This window comes from Saccopteryx leptura, chromosome 9 (assembly GCF_036850995.1).
Source record: "Saccopteryx leptura isolate mSacLep1 chromosome 9, mSacLep1_pri_phased_curated, whole genome shotgun sequence".
In the NCBI taxonomy this organism is placed as follows: Eukaryota; Metazoa; Chordata; class Mammalia; order Chiroptera; family Emballonuridae; genus Saccopteryx; species Saccopteryx leptura.
This window is the reverse complement of record NC_089511.1, coordinates 44,615,859-44,635,487: the sequence shown is the minus strand read 5'-3', so window position 1 is coordinate 44,635,487 and position 19,629 is coordinate 44,615,859. Positions and strand designations below refer to the sequence as shown.

At 49.9% G+C, this 19,629-nt stretch overlaps 1 protein-coding gene across 4 annotated transcripts in view; it reads right to left on the bottom strand.

Annotated features, from left to right (window-relative positions):
• The window catches only part of RYR1 (ryanodine receptor 1), a 130,456-nt gene that overhangs the window by 53,857 nt on the left and 56,970 nt on the right, over window positions 1-19,629 (bottom strand). For 2 of the 4 annotated variants that reach the window (XM_066348706.1, XM_066348709.1), the window contains exons 47-70: window positions 19,423-19,592; window positions 16,958-17,178; window positions 16,783-16,873; window positions 15,729-15,869; window positions 15,188-15,351; window positions 14,997-15,075; window positions 14,697-14,786; window positions 13,919-14,059; window positions 13,527-13,601; window positions 13,350-13,425; window positions 12,888-13,011; window positions 12,365-12,480; window positions 11,095-11,162; window positions 10,876-10,997; window positions 9,975-10,024; window positions 9,496-9,556; window positions 9,166-9,404; window positions 6,106-6,187; window positions 5,176-5,306; window positions 4,630-4,962; window positions 2,914-3,154; window positions 703-790; window positions 512-604; window positions 85-99 (exon numbers count right to left, since the gene is read on the bottom strand). In XM_066348706.1, the coding sequence (XP_066204803.1) occupies window positions 85-99; window positions 512-604; window positions 703-790; window positions 2,914-3,154; window positions 4,630-4,962; window positions 5,176-5,306; window positions 6,106-6,187; window positions 9,166-9,404; window positions 9,496-9,556; window positions 9,975-10,024; window positions 10,876-10,997; window positions 11,095-11,162; window positions 12,365-12,480; window positions 12,888-13,011; window positions 13,350-13,425; window positions 13,527-13,601; window positions 13,919-14,059; window positions 14,697-14,786; window positions 14,997-15,075; window positions 15,188-15,351; window positions 15,729-15,869; window positions 16,783-16,873; window positions 16,958-17,178; window positions 19,423-19,592 (3,011 nt within the window). The remainder of the gene's footprint in view (window positions 1-84; window positions 100-511; window positions 605-702; window positions 791-2,913; window positions 3,155-4,629; window positions 4,963-5,175; window positions 5,307-6,105; window positions 6,188-9,165; window positions 9,405-9,495; window positions 9,557-9,974; window positions 10,025-10,875; window positions 10,998-11,094; window positions 11,163-12,364; window positions 12,481-12,887; window positions 13,012-13,349; window positions 13,426-13,526; window positions 13,602-13,918; window positions 14,060-14,696; window positions 14,787-14,996; window positions 15,076-15,187; window positions 15,352-15,728; window positions 15,870-16,782; window positions 16,874-16,957; window positions 17,179-19,422; window positions 19,593-19,629) is intronic. The other 2 variants (XM_066348707.1, XM_066348710.1) reach the window with 1 other exon arrangement.

Sequence of the window (19,629 nt, the reverse complement as noted above, 5' to 3'; positions counted from 1 at the left end):
TCTGGAGGGGCTGCAGAGGCTGGGCTTGTGGAGAAGAGGGGATTAGTCAAGTGCCATGCGAAAGGTTCCAGACAAGGGGCTGACCTGTGCATCTCCCGCCTGCTTCATCAGGTGGCAGACAGAGACAAGAAGGGTTACCCCAATCCCTCAGAAGACCCCAGGCCCAACTCCGTTTGCCCGACCCCGGCTTCTTTGCCCCACTGGACACACATCCCCTAGTAGGGCATTCCCACACCTTGACTCAGGGTGAGTGGGTTTGTCCTTTAGAACCCTGAAGAGGGCAATACTGAGAAGTATAAGGGGAGAAGGAAGGGGGACATGGGATAATGGGGATATGAGGAAGGAAATGCAAGATATGAGAGAGGACAAAGCTGTGAGGGCGGCAGGGAAAGTGACCCTGCCCCAGGATGGGGCAGCTGGCTGGATGAGGAGGTGGCAGGTAGGAAGCCCTGGGGTGTGTTCCTCCCCCCCCCTCCCCCACTAAGGACACCTCCCAGAGCAAGGCACCCACCTTGGCCATTTTGCTCTTGTTGTCAGCAGTCAGAAATGACATGTTGTTGATCTCATTCTGGACCACAAAGTTCTGCTCCTCACGCTTAAAGTTCTGTTGGCAGAGGCAGTACTGGGTTCAGACAGGGTGGGGGAGGGCATCTCGGGGCAGCAGCCTCTCAGGTATAAAGAGGGGGGGGGATAGGGACTCACATGGGACTTGCACCAGTAGATGAAGATCTCGCCCACCATCCTGAACAGCTCCTCGCCGTTGGGATTGGGCTCTGTCAGCCAGTGTGCCCTGGGCATCAGGGAAGGAGCGGGTGAGGGATGGGGGTGGAACACCCAGGAGAGGGGGTCACACAAGAGATCTCAGGGGAGTCAGGGGGACTAGGAGACTTCAGAGGGGTAGAGTTTTCTAGGTAATCTGGGCATTGAAATGACTTAAAATTTTAAAATGTTTATTTATTGATTTTAGTGAGAGAAGAAGGGAGAGAGAGACAAACAGGAACACCGATCTGTCACTGTATGTGCTCCAACCGGGGATTGAACCAGCAACCTCTGCACTTTGGGATGATGTTCTAACCAACTGAGCTATCTGGCCAGGGCTGACTTAAAAATTTTAAATGGCCATTCTTTTACAAGTTTTTTTTTCTTTCTCTGCTTTTTTATTGAAGTATAGTGTACATATAAAGTGTCAACTTGATGAATTATCTATCACAAAGTGCACATTCTTATGTAACCACCACCCAAGTCAAGAAAAAGAACATTACCAGTCCCCAGAACTATTCTTGTGTCCCTCTCAGCCACTCCTACATCCTTTCTCTCGAAAAATGACCCTTATCTTGACTTACAGACCATGAATTATTTGTCTGTTTTTGAATGTTACATAAATAGATATGATATGTACTCGATTTGTCATTTTCCTGGCTTCTTTCATTCAACCTGATGTTTGTGACATCCATGTTGTGTGTTGTGACTTTGTGCATTTTCATCGTTGTGTAGTATTTCACTGTGGGATATAATCTTTACTAGTTTAAACTCTTTGAATCTAGCACTCCCACTTTTAGGAAACTACCCTGTAGCAATGCCCACTGGTGAGCACAAAGACGACGCGCAAGGACGCACCCAGCACGCATACCACTACTTCCCTTTTCTCCCCGTGACAGGCAGGGCTTTCTCACAAAGTCTTGTGCAAACTTAAAATCTTTTTTAAAAAAAAATTTTTTTTTTCATTTATTTATTTTCTGACAGAGACAGAGTCAGAGAGAGGGACAGAAAGGAAGGGAGAGAGATGAGAGAGAGATGAGAAGCATCAATTCTGCGTTGAGGCACCTTAGTTGTTTGTTGATTGCTTTCTCATATGTGTTTTGACCAGGGGGCTACAGCAGACTGAGTGACTGCTTGCTGGAGCCAGCGACCTTGGGCTCAAGCTGGTGAGCTTTGCTCAAACCAGACAAGCCCACGCTCAAGCTGGCGACCTCAGGGTCTCGAACCTGGGTCCTCCGCATCCCAGTCCGACGCTCTATCCACTGCACCACCGCCTGGTCAGGCTTAAAATCTTTTTCAACCAGGATGGAACTGGAGTTGAAATTCATTTGCTAACCCTGGATTAGGCTGCACCTAGGAGTTAATAATTCTCTCTCTTTTTTTTTTTTTTAGCGAGAGAGACAGATTGATGAGAAGCATCAATCATAGCTGTGGCACTTTTTTAGCTGTTCATTTACTGCTTCTCATGCGTGCCTTGACTAGACAAGCCCAGTGACCCCTTGCTCAAGCCAGTGACCTTGGGCTCAAGCCAGTGATCATGGGGTCATGTCTACGATCCCACGCTCAAGCTGGTGACCCCACACTCAATCTGCTGAGCCTGTGTTCAAGCTGGATGAGCCTGTGCTCAAGCCGGCAACTTCAGGGTTTTGAACTTGGGTCCTCAGTGTCTCAGGCCAATGCTCTATCCACTGCACCACCACCGGTCAGGCAGGAGTTAATAATTCTTTAAACAGTTTCTAATTTTAGGGAGATGTTATCAATTGCTTCATACCTTTACTTGCCCTTTTATTAAAGATCTATGTTTCTGGAGAAAAGGAGGCTGGCCGCATCTGGACTATCTTCTCCCAATGACAGAAGGCCTGATGATTGGGCTTCACTGCACAAATATCAGACACCCCATCTACCCAAGCCTGGAGGCCCAGTGCTGGAGGAAAAGCAGGGCTCCTTATGGCTGACATTGCAACTGCACAGGGGCTTTGCGGTGCAAAGGGGCAGAAGCGGATTAAATCCAGTGGGTTGGATTTTATTGGGCCAGAAGCAATGGATTTGGAGGCAGAAGGTTAGGTGAGAATTGCAAGAAATTTATAGCGAGTTGAGGGGTCAGATGGGGGTTTAAGGGAGCCGAGATCAGGGGATGGCTGGGGATATGCTGACCTGTTGTTGTCCACGTAGCGGATGAGCAGAGGATAGAGGGCATACAGGTCCCTGCAGAGCACAGAGAACTCGTCCCGTACCAGAAGCTCACCCTCCTCGGCTTCTGCCTTGGCCTCCAGGCGCAGCTGCTCCTCCTCAGCCACCACCTTCCCCGCCCGCTTGCGCAGCCGCCCAATGGTCGGGATGAAGTGTGTGTGTAGGAGCTCAGGCCGGGCCCGGCTCACGATGGGCTGCGCAAACACTGCCGGAACAAATGGGGGACACTGATGACTGACCAGCCTCTCACACCAACATCTGACCTGTTACCTCTGATGCCACCCGTGACCTCTGTTTCCATCCCATGACTCCCAACCTTTATCTTTGACCCAGAAGCTGTCATTGACCCTGACTTCCGACCTTAGCATCTACAGTGTGTCCGTAAAGTCATGGTGCACTTTTGACCGGTCACAGGAAAGCAACAAAAGACAATACAAATGTGAAATCTGCACCAAATAAAAGGAAAACCCTCCCAGTTTCTGTAGGATGATGTGGCAGCATGTGCACATGCGCAGATGATGACGTAACACCGTGTATACAGCGGAGCAGCCCATGGCCATGCCAGTCGAGATGTGGACGGTACAGAGGAAAGTTCAGTGTGTTCTGTGGCTCGCTAAATTCGAATCCGTGACCAAAGTGCAACATGAATATCGGCACGTTTATAACGAAGCACCACCACATAGGAATAACATTACTTGGTGGGATAAACAGTTGAAGGAAACCGGCAGTTTGGTGGAGAAACCCCGTTCTGGTAGGCCATCAGTCAGTGACGAGTCTGTAGAGGCTATAGGAATAGCAACCTAAGGAGTCCTAAAAAATCTGTGTGTGAGCCCACATCGAACTGTACTGAATAGGTATGAAACTGGGAGAGTTTTCCTTTTATTTGGTGCAGATTTCACATTTCTATCGTCTTTTGTTGCTTTCCTGTGACCGGTCAAAAGTGCACCATGACTTTATGGACACTCTGTATTTAATCCCACTCTTGACCTTGGGCCCTGACCTCTGACATAGCCTCTGAACCCTGATCCCAACCATAACCCTTAACCTAAACTTATGACCCCAGCCTAATTCCTGTTCCTGACCTCTGACCCAATCTGAATCCTTACCTGATACCATACACTAGCTGGTGACTCTCACCCCAGTCTTTAACCACTGGGCTGGCCCCTGCCCAGACTCTTCCTCATTACATGTTTTCTGACCTATGGCTTCTTACCTCGCCTCTGGCCTCTGACCCTGGCCTTTGATCCCAGCCCTGACTAGTTTGATCCAGTTCCTGACACAGAATTTCTAAGCCAGGAATCCCAGTCCTTTTAAGGTTAATTTTTTTTACTTATAACCTACTACCCCATTCTTATCAGGGACCTCATTCTCTGACCATTTGCATAAGGAACTCAGGCTTCTGACCCAGCTCCTACACCCTGACGTAACCCACTCTAAGGTTCTAGAAATTCAGAAGTAGGACTAGAGTACTCCCTGGACTCACCCGTCCAGCCCAAACCCTCTAAGTCTGAGAATCTGACCCCTTGTGATGATCCCTAACTTTTGATCCTGAGAAAACCAAGACTCTGACTCCTCCCACTTCCCTCCTGGGGGAACCATGAACCCCAGGATCTCCCTCTCAGACCATCAGATCAAGGACCCTGGTTCTAGCTCTCAGAAACGGAGTCCCTCCGGACGCACCAGCAAGCCGCTTCATCCACGAGGCCTCGTCAATGCCCAGGTTGTTGACGATGATTCGCAGGATATTCCCCAGCAGGGAGTTGAGGTGGTCAGAGGTGACAGCTGTGCAGGGTGGGAGGGCCCCAGCAGGCAGGGCCGGTGGGGGCACCTCAGGCCCGCGCTCCCACCAGCGGGGCAGGTAGCTGCACAGCATGGGCAGTGTAATCTCAATGACATGTGGCATCTCCGTGTAGCGGGCCCCTGACTCAGCCAGGACCCCGATGTCTGCCATGAGCCGCTCCAGCACCGGGATGTCAGGGCACATTTCCTCAACACTGTTGGGGAGCCCCAAGACTGGGGTGCAGAGAGGGGGGTCAGGGCATGCCAACCCATCACCCTCAGACAAACCAGGATCCCCACAAACCCTGGAATTCCCCAATCTGAAGCTGGGAATCCTCAGCCCCTCAGAGCCCAGATTAGGCCACACTGCCCCCAACGTGGGCCCTGCCCTGGGCCCCATGCTGGGTGGAATGGAACCCTGACAGCTGCCTTAGCCCCACAACTTACTGGCCCGCTCCCGGGGAGACTTGGTGGTGTACACAGAGCAGGCATTATACTCGTTCAGCTGAGGCTCCAGGAACGCCACAGGCATGGCCGCTGCCAGGCAGGCTAGGCACTCCCCAAGGGCTGGCCGCAGCCTGGAAGAGGCAGCTCCTTAGCTCCCATGTCCTCCTCTGCCGAGACCTGGGTCCCAGCCCTGGCCTCCTCAGAAGTTACTCTCCCCAGAAGCCTCTGGACCAGAGCGGCTGCCTACCGGTCGCCACAGTGTGGCCTTTCCCCTGGGCTTCTTGAGTGCCCTCTCAGGAGAGCCCACAGGAGCACTGCCAGGGCCCTTCCCACTGTCCCCAGTGTGCTATGGCTCCTGTGTGCCGCCCTCATTTCTGCAGGCCCCTTGCCAGGGCAAGCTTGTTCCTCAGCAAAGAACAACCTAGCATCCCGGCCACAAGTGCCTGGTGCCCACCTGCCCCGCCCCTTACCTCCCCTGAGGGTGGCCTCCACTTCCTTTGTGGGCCTTCCTGAGTGCCCTCGTGTGGCCACCTTGGGGAACTGCAACTGTCACAATGTGTGAGTCTGTCGTTGAAAACTTTGAACATCTCCCCTGCTTTTCACTCTTCTCTTTTTTTTTAATTTTTATTTATTTATTTTTTATTTATTCATTTTTAGAGAGCAGAGAGAGAGACAGAGAGAGAGAGAGAGAGACAGGAGAGAGACACAGAGAGAGAGAGAGAGAAGGGGGGAGGAGCTGGAAGCATCAACTCCCATATATGCCTTGACCAGGCAAGCCCAGGGTTTCAAACCGGCGACCTCAGCATTTCCAGGTCGACGCTTTATCCACTGTGCCACCGCAGGTCAGGCCTCACTCTTCTCTTGTGCCCTCCCTTCCCTGAGCCCCCACAGCACCCACCCTAGCTCCAAACTATGGCTGTTCCTACTTACTTCTCCACATAAGAGTTCCTGGTTGTTCCCAAAGAGTAGATACTGCACAGTGTCCGGTAGCATGAGACCTGAACGTCATCCACTGAGAGAGAGAGAACAAGTGTTGAGGATGTGCCTACCATACCAGCTCCCGCAACCCCAGTTTCCGGTATCCAAATGGTGAGTAAAAGCAGAGACTGTAGAGCTGCCTGCCATTTATTAGTTTTGTGACTTGAGTAAATACCACTATCTTGGCTTGTTTTCCTATCTGTAAAATGGGGGTAATTATAGTATCTTCCTCATGTGGGGGTTACTGTGAGTATCAAAAGAGTTAATACTCGGAAAGCAATAAAAACAAGCACACAACAGGCACTCAATAAAGGCTCATTGTCATTCTCTCCTTGGAGAGGAGTCATGGATCTATTTGATAGTGATGGACACTCCCACCAGAAAAATGCAAACACGCAACCCTGACTACCCAATTCTAGGTTATCCACACAGCCTCCTTGGAAGGTCAGGTTAAGAACCTCATCAACACCACAAATGTCACTAGGCAAGAAGAGGGCAGGGGGACTGTTCTAGATTGAAAAGAGACTACAGCCTGACCAGGCAGTGGCGCAGTGGATAGAGCATCGGACTGGGATGTGGAAGGACCCAGGTTTGAGACCACGAGGTCACCAGCTTGAGCGCGGGCTTGTCAGGTTTGAGCAAAAGCTCACCAGCTTGGACCCAAGGTCACTGGCTCGAGCAAGGGGTCACTTGGTCTGCTGAAGGCCCGCGGTCAAGGCACATATGAGAAAGCAATCAATGAACAACTAAGGTGTCACAACGAAAAACTGATGATTGATGCTTCTCATCTCTCTCCGTTCCTGTCTGTCTGTCCCTATCTATTCCTCTCTCTGACTCTCTGTCTTTGTAAAAAAAAAAAGAAAGAAAAGAAAAGAGACTACAAAGCCATGAGAGAAACACCAGTGTATTTTGATTTTTTTTTTTTAAATCAAAGGCAGTTTGAGGGTAATAGGGAAATTTAAATATAGTCAGGTTAGGGGTGATATTGACATTGTGGTTACATGAGAGAAGGTTCCTATGTAGGAGATGCAAGCTGAATATTTATGGATGAGATCTCACTATGTGTGCCACTCACATTCAAAAGTTTTAAAAAGTCTGTAGATCCTTTCACCCATAAAGTGAAAAGTAACACAAATGGAGCAAGTTCTTAACAAGTATCTTCCAAGCCCCAGCTGGCTGGCTCAGTGGTACAGTGTCCACCCAGCATGTGGAGGTCCTGGGTTCAATCCTCAGTCAGGGCACATAGGAGAAGTGACCATCTGCTTCTCCACCCCTCCCCCTCCACTCTGTCACTCTCTCTGTCTGTCTTTTCCTCCCACAGCCATGGTTCAAGGGAGTTGGGTGCTGAGGATGGCTCCATGGCCTCTACCTCAGATGCTAAAAATAGCTCAGTTGCCAAGCAACGGAGCACTGCCCCATAGGGAGCTTGCCAGGCAGACCCCAATCGAGGTGCATGCCAGTCTGTCTCTCTGCCTCCCCTCTTATCATTGAATAAAAGATGAAAATAAACAAGTCTCTTCCTTTGACTTTTCTGTATATTATTAACATTTCAAAATAAAATGTTGGTGGGGACCCCATCCAAGTTTTACTTTTCTTACTTTTATCACTAGATTCTAATTTCAAATAAACAGTGATTTGGGACATGGCTGTACTATCCCTCAGTCCCCACAACTCATCAGCCCTACACTCCATTCTGGATGCTTCCCCTGGGCATCCTCTGGGTTGCTCACTGAGTCCTCAACTGACCTCAGCATCTCCCCAGTATGTCTCATGGAGGCCCCACTGTCCCAAGGTCTCCAGATCAGGGCCTTGGACCTTATGCTGAACACCCCCCCTCCACAGCCCATCTCCTCAGTCTCCTGAGTACCTCCTCCCATCAACCCTTCCTGTCCTTCTCCAGTTCCCCCATGGTCCAGGCCACATCCTATAAGGAATTTGAGTACCTGAACACATAATGTCATGACACCCCATGGGTGTTTCATCTTGCTTATGTCTCCTGTGACTGAGACAGAGAGAGTCAGAAATAGGGACAGATAGGGACAGACAGACAGGAAGGGAGAGAGATGAGAAGCATCAATTCTTCATTGTGGCACCTTAGTTATTCATTGATTGCTTTCTCATATGTGCCTTGACTGGGGGGCTACATCAAACTGAGTGACTCCTTGCTCGAGCCAGAGACTTTGGGCTCAAGATGGTGAGTCTTGCTCAAACCAGATGAGCCTACGCTCAAGCTGGCGACCTCAGGGTCTCAAACCTGGATCCTCTGCGTCCCAGTCTGATGCTCTATCCACTGCGCCACCACCTGGTCAGGCGTTTATGTCTCTTTAACAATAGTATGTGTGTACTCTGTTTCAATGTCCCAGGTGAGGTGCCATTTGGTAGAATAAATACGGCAAACACTGCTAAGTGACTCCCAGCATCTGTTCTTACCTTCTTTCTGTACTTCTATTCTTCCTAGTAATAAACCTCCAAAATCTTAGCTTAACACATGACCTCCCAGAATAGAGGCTACTTTCCCAGCTTCCTTTGCAGCAACATGGGCCATGAACTAAGTTCTGGCCAATGGGACAGATGTAAGCAGGAGTGATGCCGACCACTTCTAGGGTGTTCCTTTCAGAGAACTGAGGTGCCCTCTGCTTTGCTTTCTCTCCTCTCCCACTGGATCACATGGATAAGGGCAATATTTCAGAGATCGTAGAATAACAAAATGGAGGCAACCTGGGATCCTGACATGATCCACTTACAAGTAAACTGTTACATGAGACAGAAATACACATCTATCTTGCTTAAATGATGGTAATTTAGGCTCTTTTAATAGAGCTGCTGAACTCATATCCTAATTAACTCATTCTATTACCTACTAACTTATTGAATACACACTTGCTTATGGCAATAAGCCCACTCAACAAATACATACTTAAACACCTGAGGATTCTAACAGTCGCACAAGGATGAGAGGTTTTGGCTGAACTGACCCCGCCCCACCCCTACTGTGGGGTCAGGAGCCCTTACAGATGACATCATCTCCAAACTGGTGCTGAGCGATGTGCTGGAAGAGGGTGGTGAGGACGGGCAGCAGGGCCACAGTGGTGTAGGTGAGGTTCTGGCCCACACCCTTCACCTGCGTGCGGGCCTGGGACACCTTGCCTAGCCGCAGGTTCTCCACCATCTTCTCAATGTCCTCTGAGGCACTCTCAAAGAAGGAACGGAGGCCAGCCTTCACGATCTCTGGGCCTGACTTCATCACCGTCCTAGGAGGGAAGTGGGGGCACCCCATTTCTAGAATCTGGGAGTTTAGATTTTGGAGAATCTAAGAGTAGGCACCAGGAACGTTAGCCATACCTGGCATCCAGAGAGCGTGCCAGGATGTGAAGACAGTTGACTACAGCTGGGGCATCCGTCCCTGAGGGAGGAAGATGAGCTTGAATAAAGGAAGGACGACAGGACTGGACCTCCCTCCCTCCACATCCACCCCAAATGATCTCTCCCCACCCCCACCCAGATTCCCATAGCCCCTGTTTTTACCCATCCAAGCCCTGTCCCCTCCTTCTGACCCTCCCCCATTCTGGCCCTGCCCCCTCAGCCCTGTCTGCTGATGAGTCTATTTCCCCCTGGCCTGGGACCTCCATGAGAGCAGGGCCCAGGACTGTCCCAGGTACTGCCCTGTCCCCAGATCTACCCTGTCCATGTTGGGTCCAGGGAAGAACACAGTAAATGTTTAAATTAAGGCATGAGCCTCAGCCATATTTATTCAGGGTAGAGTTGGTAATGTAGGGAAGAGAGGGGAGACTAAGAAGGGCTCAGGGAGCAGAGCTACTTACCAAAGAGAGAGACTCGGTGACGGACAAGAGCAGCAAGTTTGCAGAAGAGGCTAATGATAGAGAAAGAAACAGAAAGACAGGGGAAACAGGGGGCAAGGACTCCACCGGGACAAGGGCAGTGGTAACACAATTAGAGAAGGCAAGGCCAGAGGGAAAGGGACAGAAGACAGAGCCAGGAGGAGGTATAATGGCAGAGGAAAAATAAAGGAGACAGGAGGGGTAGGAAGGGGCAGAGAGATGAGTAAGCTTGTGAGTCAGAGGCAATAAATGGCATGTTTTCAGATGGGGAGGCTGGTCTGCCTTTCTTTTTTTTTTTGAGAGAGAGAGTAGGGGAGATACAGAGACAGACTGCCGCATGGGCCAGGACCAGGATCCACCAGCAATCCCAGTCTGGGGCTGCTGGCAATGGAGCTATTTATAGCGCCTGAGGCAGAGGCTCCACAGAGCCATCCTTAGTGCCCCAGCAGCACCTGGGCAGTGCTCAGGCTGATGTGCTCGAATCAATTGAGCCACTGGCTGTGGGAGGGGAAGAGAGAGAGAAAGAACCAGATAGAGGGGGGAGAGGAAGAAGCAGATGGCCACCTCTCCTGTTCCCTGACTGGGAATCGAACCTGGAACTTCCACATGTTGGGTTGATGCCCTACCGCTGAGCCAACAGGCGTAGGCCTGACAGGGCAACCAATTCATCTCAGTTTGCCTGAAAGTCCTAAGTCCCGGAGAACCCTTCAGTCCCAGCACTCCAGGACAGTTGGTCACCCTAGCACTTTCATTGCCTCTGTACGTAGAGTTGGTCAGTACTGGGCACCCCAGACAGAGTCCCTAACGTCCAAGGTGGAATATAAGGTCCAGGATTACAATATTGCGAGGTCAGTGGACTGGGTCAGATCACAGTGCAACCCACCTGGTAATCATTTCCTTCTCCTTATTGGAGGCATGACCACCACTGCCCAGCACTTTGGCAGGTGTGGACAGGAAATACAGGCAGTGGTTGGTGAAGTACTGGTTGATCAAAGGAAGCAGGATCTGGGTTGGGAGGGAGAGATGAGTGTGACTGTATGAAGGGTAGGGAGCCCCGCCCACTCAGCCCCCAGCCCCTCCAGCTTCAGAGCCCACCACTCGCCTTGGCAAAAAATTTAATCTCCTGTTCATGTGGGGACTTTTCTACTCGTCCACTGCTGACCACAGCCTCTGGTGGGGTGAGGGGCAAATAGAGGTCATGGTGGGTTCAAGGCTAGGGAACTCAGGGTGCTCTGATGGGGGAGAGTTAGGTAGGATACGATGGGGGGTCAAATTCTTGACGTGAAGTCATTTTGTTGGCTTTGAGATAAATTTCCCTCTTACCTTTCATATGCTGTCCTAACTCCTTGATCAAACCCTTCCTGAGGCTTAGAATGGGAAAGAGGATAAACTGGAATGGGGTCTGGCCATGGAGCATACCCTTCCTCTCCTACGCCAAGCCCTTTCTTCCTGAACATCAATTCCTGGCACCGAGTAAATTTGGAATAAACAAATGATGAACCAAATGAAACAAGAAATCAATATTGTTAACTTTAAAATGGAAACCAACTTCAAACGTCATAATAAGGGTGATAGTAATAACTAATACTATTAAAATCATACTGCTGAGTTTAATTGTTATTATACACTTGCTATGTCTTGGCACTGTGAGAAATATGCTTGCATCATCTCCTCCCACTTTGAAGGTCTGTATACAGTAAGTTCTCACTTAATGTCCTCCTTAGGTTCTTGGAAACTGCAACTTTAAGGAAAACAATGTATAAGGAAACCGATTTGACCATTGGCTAATTGATATAAACAAAACGTAAGTTCCTATGGCATATTTCTCATCACAAAAACATCACCAAACTTCTAAATAAAGATCCAAAAACACTTCCAATATTAAACTTTGATATAAATGTGAGCTCTACAGACATTTAAGAAGCAACTCCATGAGCTATCCCTGTCACCTCTTTGACTCCATTTCCTCTCACTCTCCCCCTTAGTCACTCTGCCTAATATTCATAGCAGGGACCTCTCAGAGCCTTTGCACTGGCTGTTCCTCTACCTGGAATAATCTCCCCAGATGTCCACATGGCCCCCGCCCAGGCTCCTTCAAGGTCTTTCTAGAATATTTCCCTCCCCACACTCCTTAGCTCACTCCAGTGTATTCTTTTTTCCATAATACTAACCACCTTCCAACACACGAAGTGATTCCATTATTTCTGACGTTAATTGTCCGAATCCAGGACAGGGATCTTTATCTGTCTTGTTCACTGCTATTCTCAACACCTAGAACACTGTCTGACACAGTAATTAGACAAGGGAGGAAAGAGACATGCGTGACCTGGCTCCCAGGTTAGGGCAGGCATCAGGGAGGGACTTCTCCTCACCCAGGTGGGCGATAAACTCCTGGGAAATGTCCATCCAGCGCAGCAACTGCTGCAGGAAGCCAAAGGCGAACCGTTTCTCAATGGAAGATGTATCCAGCTCCATGTCCTTAAGGCCTCTGAGTGGATAGGTGAGGGGAAGGTTCAGCCCAGACGCAGAATGCTCTGTTTCCCATCCTTCTCCAGCTCTGACGCTGCTCCCCCAGGTTTCCGCCTCACCCCAGGTCCCCGAGTTCCCCGCTCCTCCCTGGACTAGGCCTACCTCTTCCCCGGGCTCCACCCTCTTAACCCTTTCCCCAAGCTGGCTCCACCGCATAGGATAGGCCCCACCCTTCTTAGCCACTCCTGTCACTGACCCCACCCCCTTAGCCTCCTCCCCTCTCTGGCCCTGCCCCCACGCTCCAGTCCTCAGCCTCTTTGCTTCTTCTCTTTAGCCTTGCCTCCCCTACCCTGGTCTCAGTTCTCTCAGCTGCTGCCCTGTGGGTTCTGACCCTGCCCCCTTCCTTCCCGCTCCCAGTCCACAGACCTGGTGACCGCATAGCCATTCATCTGCAGGAACTTCAGGAGCTCTTGGGCCTTCTCTCGATCTCGTGCCTTCTCCTTAGCTGTGAGCGTATCATAGGGGACCAGCAGGGGGTGGGTACCTCCACCTGAGGTGGCAAAGAGTAGAAATCAGGGGGCTGGGAAGGACCCAGGCCACTCTCACTGAAGTGGTACCTGCGGTTGAAGGCTTATAAAATTATAGTAATAAAGAGATAATAACTAAAACATTGCTTTCCGATGCTCATCACATCCTCACCACAACCCTATGGTAGTAAATGCTATTATCCCCACGGTACAAACACAGAAACAAAGGTTCAAGGGGGTGAAAGCAATTGTTTAAGGTGAAAGTCCCATGGCTCTAATGTAGGACCTTCTGATTCCAGAGCCTATGACTAGGGGACCACAGGGAAGGGCGTCTGTGCGGGGGTCGGATGGGTATCCTCACCCTTGGCCTCCAGCTCCTGCTTCTTCTTCCGCCCCCACGTGTTGTGGTAATTTTCAGCCAGTTGTTCTGCCATGGCCTGGGAGTGGATGCAGTGAGTCAAGACCCAGATTCAGAGGATGTTCTCCCTTGCTCCAACAGACACCTCCATGACCCCAAATAAAGGATCAGGGGTCTCACCTGCAGCTCCCGGGACAGGGTAACTCCACTGAGGTCGGGGGGTTGAGGGTTGTAGCCTTCTCTGGGATCATAGGTCTGGAAGGACAAGGGAGAGATGGCTTGATGGGTTAGCAGGAAGCCCAGGCCTGGACCCAATCTATCCCCTTGGCCCTAGACCCCTGCTCTACGCCCTCTCCTTAAGGCCCTGTTTCTAAGCCACTCTCTCCTCTCCTCTGCCAGTTGCAGTTCTTCAGACCCATGTGCCCTTTCCTTTCCCCACTGCTGGCCTTCCTCCTTCCCCTGACCCCACTTGCTGCCTGGCCCCACCCTCTCATGGCCCTGCCCCTTATCTAGCCACCCACCATCTCCCTCATGACCCCGCCCCCCGCCCCCCACCCCAGCCCCGTTTCTACCTGGGCACTTTGAGAGATTTTCCGTGTTTTTTTCTTCTCCGTCTTCTCCTCCTCACCCTCCCTGGCCTTCTCTATGGTCCATTCCCAGGCAATCATGGCCTTCAGCGACTCCTTGATGGGCCAACGGTAAATCTCTTTGTCCTGGGGTTGATAGGAGCAAGCGAAGTTGGTGGAATGGGGTAAGAAGGAGGTGGAGGTAGAGACCCTGGCTCAGCCTCCCTGAGTGGCGTAGGGAACATAACTGGCTCCAGGCACGACACTTTATTGGCGCCCCCCTCCCCCCTGACTACGCTTCTTATGCTTTTCTTATTTGTCTTGGAGACCATTTGGCGCCCCTCTGCGAGTAGCGCCCGGGACATGATAGACCCCCTTGCCCCCCACCCTCCCTACGCCACTGACCTCCCTGGCTTCCAGTGCCCCAACATGAGGAAAGCACCCAGCATGTGGTTAGGCAAGTGGTCCAGTTGAATTTGAACCCAGGTCTCTTATCTGCTCTGTAACAGAGCCTCCTGATCAAATTCTCACTGTCCCGTCTTACACACGAGACTCAGAGCAGTTAAGTATATGGTCAAAGAATCAAACCTAGTCTGACTCTCCCAGAAGGATCATTAGAGTCCTGGGTCTAGGGGAGGTAACCAAGTTCGAGAAAAGGCACAGTCCATGCATGGAAGGGGATCCACCTAGATCCTAGCCCATGAAACGGCTCATTCCTCCCTAAATCCCCAAATTTGGAGGTTTCATTTTGGACCCCCAACTTTGGGCCCCAAGGCTTGGTCACCTTCTCTGAGAAGGTCTTGTAGGGCCTCAGCATGGGGTGGGTCTTCAGTTCCTCATCTATGTTCTCCCCATAGGACCAGTTGTTCTGGATCTGGAGGTGAAAAGGGTACAGGTGGAGGGTGGGGGCAGAAAGAGAGGTAGACAGTAGCTTAAGGAATGCAGATAGGGAACTCTGGAGGGGCTGAGGGCTTCAGAAGAGGCTATGGGTCTCAGGAAGAGTTAAGAATCTCAGGAAAGCTGGGGGTTTGAAAAAGACTGCAGGGGTAGGGGCTTCTGGGGAAGGGAGGACCCTGATGCCAACCTTGTCGAAGGCCCACTTCTCATGTGTGTACTCCGCGAACTTGTTAATGAAGGAGTCCAGCTTCTCTGGGATGATCACACTATTAGGGGGATAGGGTCAGCAGATGTTGTAGGCCCTCCTTCTATCTCTGACAGTCACCTTCTCCTTCTCTCTGTCCCCAGGCCCCACCCTCTCCTGCCCCTAGGCCTCACTTGAGGGTCTCCACAGGCCGAGGATCAAAGTTGCCTTCAGCATCCACTGTGGCCTTTTTCTCAGCCTTTGATGAGTATGAGGCGTCCACGTAGTCGGGGGGCAGGGCCCCTGCGATGGCGCACAGACAAGGCATAGCTATGCGGTACAGCTCTAGGTCATATTTCTGGAGATGCCAGGGACAGGGTAGTCACTACAGGCCTGGCTGAGCCTGTAGTTCTTGGAGCCCAAGGACCTCAAACTTACCCCTCCTGTCAACCACCCTCCCTGAGCCCACAAACATGATTATAGTCCAAACCCAATCCTCAGCCCCATCTGGAACCTCAAACCATCCCGTTACCTTCACCAAGCCCCCAAAGGAGAGGCTCATCCCCTCTTCTATGTCACCCAAACCAGAGACCCAATTTATGGATTCTCTTGCATCCAAATCTGCGGAGCTGCCTCCCACCCCTGAACTTCATATTGGGGGATTTCATTCTGAATCTCAACTTTGGATCCCAGCCCCTCCAAACAGGTTCCTTTCGGGGTCCCAGCTGCCCAGACCTTGTGGGCCAGTGAATCAAAGATGCCCCAGAAGAGTTTCCTTGTGAGGTGCAGCTCTTCCTCTGAGGTGATGCCGAAATTGGCCCAGCCTGTGGGCAGGCAGTAGTACTTCCAACAGCGCTCATAGTGGTTGGTGAGGAGCTGGGTGGGAGCAAGAGGTGGACATGCAGATGAGGGGGGCGGGAGAGGTTGGCAGGCAAATGAAAGTTCTGGGAGGCCCAGGGCTGCCAGTGCTTTTACATTATGAAGAAAATGTGGGTTATGCAAATGATGCTAATTAGGGGAATGGTGTGCTTATTGGGGAGTGGTGCTGGACAGTTTATTATGCAAATTTAGCATTCTAATTTAGAGTCAGAATGGGCATTAAAGCAGAGCTGCATTTGTCTGGTGTTGCTTTACACAAATAAGCATGCTAACATTAATCCATGAGTAGGGTCGTGAGTAAATGGGCATATGGATGCAGTGCTTTGCTCTTATGTAAATTATCATGCTGAATAGAAACATAAACACCACTGCATACAACTATATGGTAATTGAGAAGGAGGTCACCACATCCAGTATGCAAATTTGAAATAGGAGCTGATTTAGATGTACCATGCAAAATAAAAATATCTGAAATGGAAGTAGTATCTCCTTATAAAAACTAGCATTCAAATAAATAGAGACAGTGTGCAAATATTCAGAATAGCTGTGGGACTGTTTATTCAAATAAATGTACTCATTTGAATAGTAGAAGGTTGTTGGTCCTAAGCATGAGAATGAGCATCTAATTAAGAAAAGTAGTGTGTCTCATGCAAATAGATGTTAATTTATGTGCGGGCTGGTTCACTGTTAGACAAATGAAACGCTAATTAAAGAGTGTTAGAGGCACCAATGACGCAAAGTAAATATCCGAGGAATCCCAGTATGCAAATGAGAATGCTAACGAATGGCCTCATATTTAAAATTTAAATAGCCTGGTGGGTGCTGATACAAATGAGCCCTGTAGTCCAAGGGCGGAGCAAGAGGGGGGCGAGGCATGTAAATAAGCGCGCTAAGGAGCGCCTGCCCTCACCTTGAGCGGCATCTTGGCGAATTCATTAAGAATGGGCACGTCGAACACCAGGCGTCGCAGCAGGTGCTGCAGCATGGACGGGCGGATATACCTGCCGGGACATTCAGCGGGCGGTGGAGGGGAGAGAACCCGCTTCTCCCCGCCGCCTCGCCCACGCCCCCGGACCCCCGCCTACCTGCAGAGCGCCATGAGGCAATCCTCAATGACGTCGCGCTGCGCCTTCGTGAGTGAGCGGCCGCGGGAAAGGCGGTACACAGTGTGAAGCATGGAGTCCACCATGATGGCGCGGTGCTCGGTTCCCGCGAAGAGTGGAGCACACTTGGTGATGAGCGGCAGCACCGCCAGGCACAGGTATCTGTTCAGCGCCAGCGCCATCTCCGTGGTGCTGAAAGTAGCCTGGGTCGTAGAGTGGGGTTGGGGTATCAGGTCCGCTCCTGGGGTTGCCCTAGCACTCGCGCCAGCCAACTCTGAGCAAACGACCCGGGCTTCTGATCTTTCCCTTAAACTTTCTGCTCCTAGTCTCTACTCCTTTATTACTCGGGACTATGCAAGTTTTCAAACGCATACAAAAGCGGAGAAGCCAATTAATGAACCATCACCCAGATTAGACTGTTCTCTAGTTTCCACCTTCTGCATTGTTTATTTCCTATAACCCCACCTTTATTCCTGTGATAATTTCATGGAACCCCCAACCATATACCATTTTACCCAAAGATACTTAAATATTTATCTCCATTCAGACAAGTACTTCTTTTTAACATTCCATACTGCCATTATCACACCTCACAGAATTAACAACATCTTAATGTTCATGATCAGCTCTCACCAATTGTCTCAAAAGTTGCTTTGCATTTAGTTGAGATTGTTTGAATCAGGGCCCCAGAAAGGCCAATATACACTGCTCACAATAATGAGGGGATCAGGGAACATGCAGAGACTCCAGTACTTTCAGCCTTTTGTATGGTGCATTTTCACCAATGAAATAAAAGCTAGTTTTGAATCTCATTTGCATAATCAAACAACTTTCTTTGACTTGTCTTTTGCTTTTCTGATGTTCTTGTTTAATAAAAAAATCAAATGCTTTTTTTTATTGCTTCATATTAATTTTGAAATATCCCCTAACTTTTGTGAGGAGTATATTATATTTAGCTGACAGTTCTTTGAGGTCTTTCCATCTATAAATGTCCCTTTCTGTCCCCCCTTCCTCACCTTTTTAATGCCATTTATTTGCTAAAGAAATTGGGTCATTGGTCCAGTGGAACTTCCTACATGTTGGCTTTGGCTGGTCACTTCCTGGTGGTGTCAGTTAACTTATTCCTCTGCCCCCATATCTCTGACAAGCTGATGGTTATAGACTCAAGTTCCTGTATTCCTTTTTCCAGTTAAAGGCCAACAGTTATTTCTCCCATCTTAAGAAGAGCCTTCTTGTCGCCTGACCAGGCAGTGGTGCAGTGGATAGAGCATCAGCCTGGGACACTGAGGACCCAGGTTTCGAAACCTTGAGGTCACTGGCTTGAGCGCAGGCTCACCAGCTTGAGCATAGGATAATAGACATGACCCCAAGGTCGCTGGCATGAGCAAGGGCTCACTGGCTGGGCTGGAGCCCCAGTCAAGGCACATATGAGAAAGCAATCAATGAACAATTAAACTGTCGCAACTACAAGTTGATGCTTCTTATCTCTCTCTCTTCCTGTCTGTCTGTCCCTGTCTGTGTGTCTCTCTCACTAAAACAAAACAAAACAAAACAAAACACCTTTTTTTGACCAAGGTTACCCTTTTGGCACATTGCTATTCCTCTGCCTCCTTTGTCACCACTTGTGTAAAAACTGTCAACACTCACTGTCCCTCATACCTCAACTTCTAGGCTCCTTAAACTCTCTCCAGTAAGGCTTTTGCCCCACTGCCTTACTGAAACTCTTTGTCAAGATCACCAATAACCTCCTTCTGGTCAAACCAGTGGTCAGTTCTCATCCTCATCTTACTTGGCCTTCTGTTATCAGCATTGTTGTGCACAGGTCTTTGTGTCTCCGTGGTGCTGAACCATCTCTGAGAATGATTCTTTCTCTCTCTTTCTTTGTGTGTGTGTGTGTGTTTGTGTGTGTGTGTGTGTGAGAGAGAGAGAGAGAGATAGGGATAGATAGGGACAGACAGACAAGAAAGGAGAGAGATGAGAAGCATCAATTCTTCATTGTGGTACCTTAGTTGTTCATTGATGGCTTTCTCATATGTGCCTTGACGGGGGCTTCAGCCATGCCAGTGACCCCTTGCTCAAGCCAGCGACCTTGGAGTCATGTCTATGATCCAACACTCAAGCTGGCAACCCTGTACTCAAGCTGGCGAGCCCATGCTTGAGCCGGATGTGCCTGCGCTCAAGCCAGAGACCTCGGGTTTTCAAACCTGGGTCCTCAGCATCCCAAGCTGATACTCTATCCACTATGCCACCACCTGGTCAGGTGAGAATGATTATTTCTTATAACCTGAAGTCTTAAAGATTTCCACCTCCCCTTTCCCAGAACTCAAGGTTTTTCTTGGTTTTTGTCTTCTATCTTGATGGTGGGGGAAGAAGAATCAGAATATGTACATAATTTTAGAGTTTACTATTCCCATTCTGGATGTAGAGAGGGTGGCCAGGTTGCTTACCGTGTCCAACGAAGCAGCTGCCCTCATGTCAGGCAAAAACCCCACATCTAGCACATGCAGCAAGAAGTCCTGATTCTCGATGCCATACACACGGTCCAGGAAGAGCACCATGGATGCCTTGTGGTCCGGCACAAAGGATGCTGACATCTTTGGCTCTACCAGAGCCCCATCTGTGGGCAAGGATGCAGGGGGTCAGGGATGCCCTTC